We start from the raw sequence: 1,632 nt of genomic DNA on the forward strand, positions 1-1,632 counted from the left end.
AATGTTTCTTTTCTTAATTTTCAGATGTCCTTTTTTTAATATTTTTGAATGTGTCGTTTTGTTATGTTTTGAGTTTTTTTAAATGATTTTGGATATCTCTTTTTTTGTTAGATTTTGGATACTTTTTTTGTGACGTTTCTGATATTTATTTCTATTAGATTTTATATATTCGTTTTACAATGATTTTGGATATTTTTGTTCATTTAGTTTTAATTTTTTTTTAGATTTTGGATGGAGTAAATGGTCAAATTAGTTCAAAAAAGATCACTCGTTCTCCAAATGGGTCTCCGAAAGATTTTTTTTAATCAAATTCGTCTTTTAAAGGTTTTAAATTAGTCATGTTAGTCCTTTATCATTTTTTTATAGTGTCAAAATTTGATAATGTAATACATTACGTGACACCACAACACACACTTAAGAGTCTTAATTAACTATTAACATAATAAGTTTATGAAATTAGATAAAATCAAAACCTAATTAAGGGGAGAATTTAAAACATTGAAATCCCTCTATTTAAGTTGATTTGATCTACTTTCATAAACTAATCATATTAATTGTCAATTAGGACTACTAAGTGTGTGTTATAATATTACTTAATATACCACATCAACAAACTCTGACGTCGTCGTTAGTAATAAAAGTGACGGAAGAGCTAACACGACTAATTTAAAAGTTTTAAAAGACAAATTTAATTAAAAAAATTTTCGAAAATTAATTTAAAGATCGAGTGATCTTTCAAGAACTAATTGGATTATTTACTCATTTTAGATATTTTTTTTATTTAGTTTTGGGGGATAATTTAAATTCAAATTTCCTATGAAATGAAGCATGGAACGCACTAGCATTCGCGTCAATACACCTTTAAGGCTTTAACTATGATATGATTTTTTCCCCTTGACTTTGACTTGTTCTGGACATAATTTTCTGCATCATGACAACATTCTCCAACAAAAATCTATTTTGGACTTTTCTCAAGGAACAATAGTCCATCTTAGCAGTAAACTACATAGTACTAGTTTTGATCATCATCATCACCATGTTCTAACTTCTAAGTTCTATCATTTTTCTATGAGAAGCACATATCAGCTATGATCTGCAAAACCAGTTGAAAATTTGAAGAGCAAATACATGAATTCCAATATGGAGGAAACTACTACTCTTCCTCTGAATATCTCCCATGTCAACAAGCCTATGATCTTCACCAATAGGCTACACATGCTTCTCCACTCTATTGCTTTGTGCTTCTTATTCTATTACAGACTCTGTTACTTCTTTCAACCTAGAGCAACACCACCATTATTGTTACCCTGGATTCTTGTATTTTTATCTGAGATCATTCTTTCCTTCATTTGGATACTAGGCCAAGCATATAGATGGAACCCAATTTCAAGAACTGTGTTCCCTCAAAGGCTACCTGAAGATCAAAAGCTTCCTCATATTGATGTGTTCATATGCACTGCAGATCCTACTAAGGAGCCTACTATTGATGTCATGAACACTTTGTTATCAGCCATGGCACTTGATTACCCTCCACATAAGCTTCATCTGTATGTTTTCTAGCTACAAATTCTTCAATTTTGTTCATGTATGCTTCTAATTTGTTTAACACAGGTTTGTACTTTTACAACTTAG

General features: G+C 30.2%; 1 protein-coding gene across 1 annotated transcript; it reads left to right on the forward strand.

The window, feature by feature from the left end:
- On the forward strand, nucleotides 820–1,555 carry LOC107618661 (cellulose synthase-like protein E1; the record flags this gene model as incomplete). The annotated part of the gene is given in 1 exon segment (XM_016320784.2): nucleotides 820–1,555. A coding segment is annotated over 1 exon segment (427 nt), but the record flags the coding sequence as incomplete, so codon positions are not given.

The sequence above is a fragment of the Arachis ipaensis genome, chromosome B09 (assembly GCF_000816755.2).
Source record: "Arachis ipaensis cultivar K30076 chromosome B09, Araip1.1, whole genome shotgun sequence".
NCBI classification, from domain to species: Eukaryota; Viridiplantae; Streptophyta; class Magnoliopsida; order Fabales; family Fabaceae; genus Arachis; species Arachis ipaensis.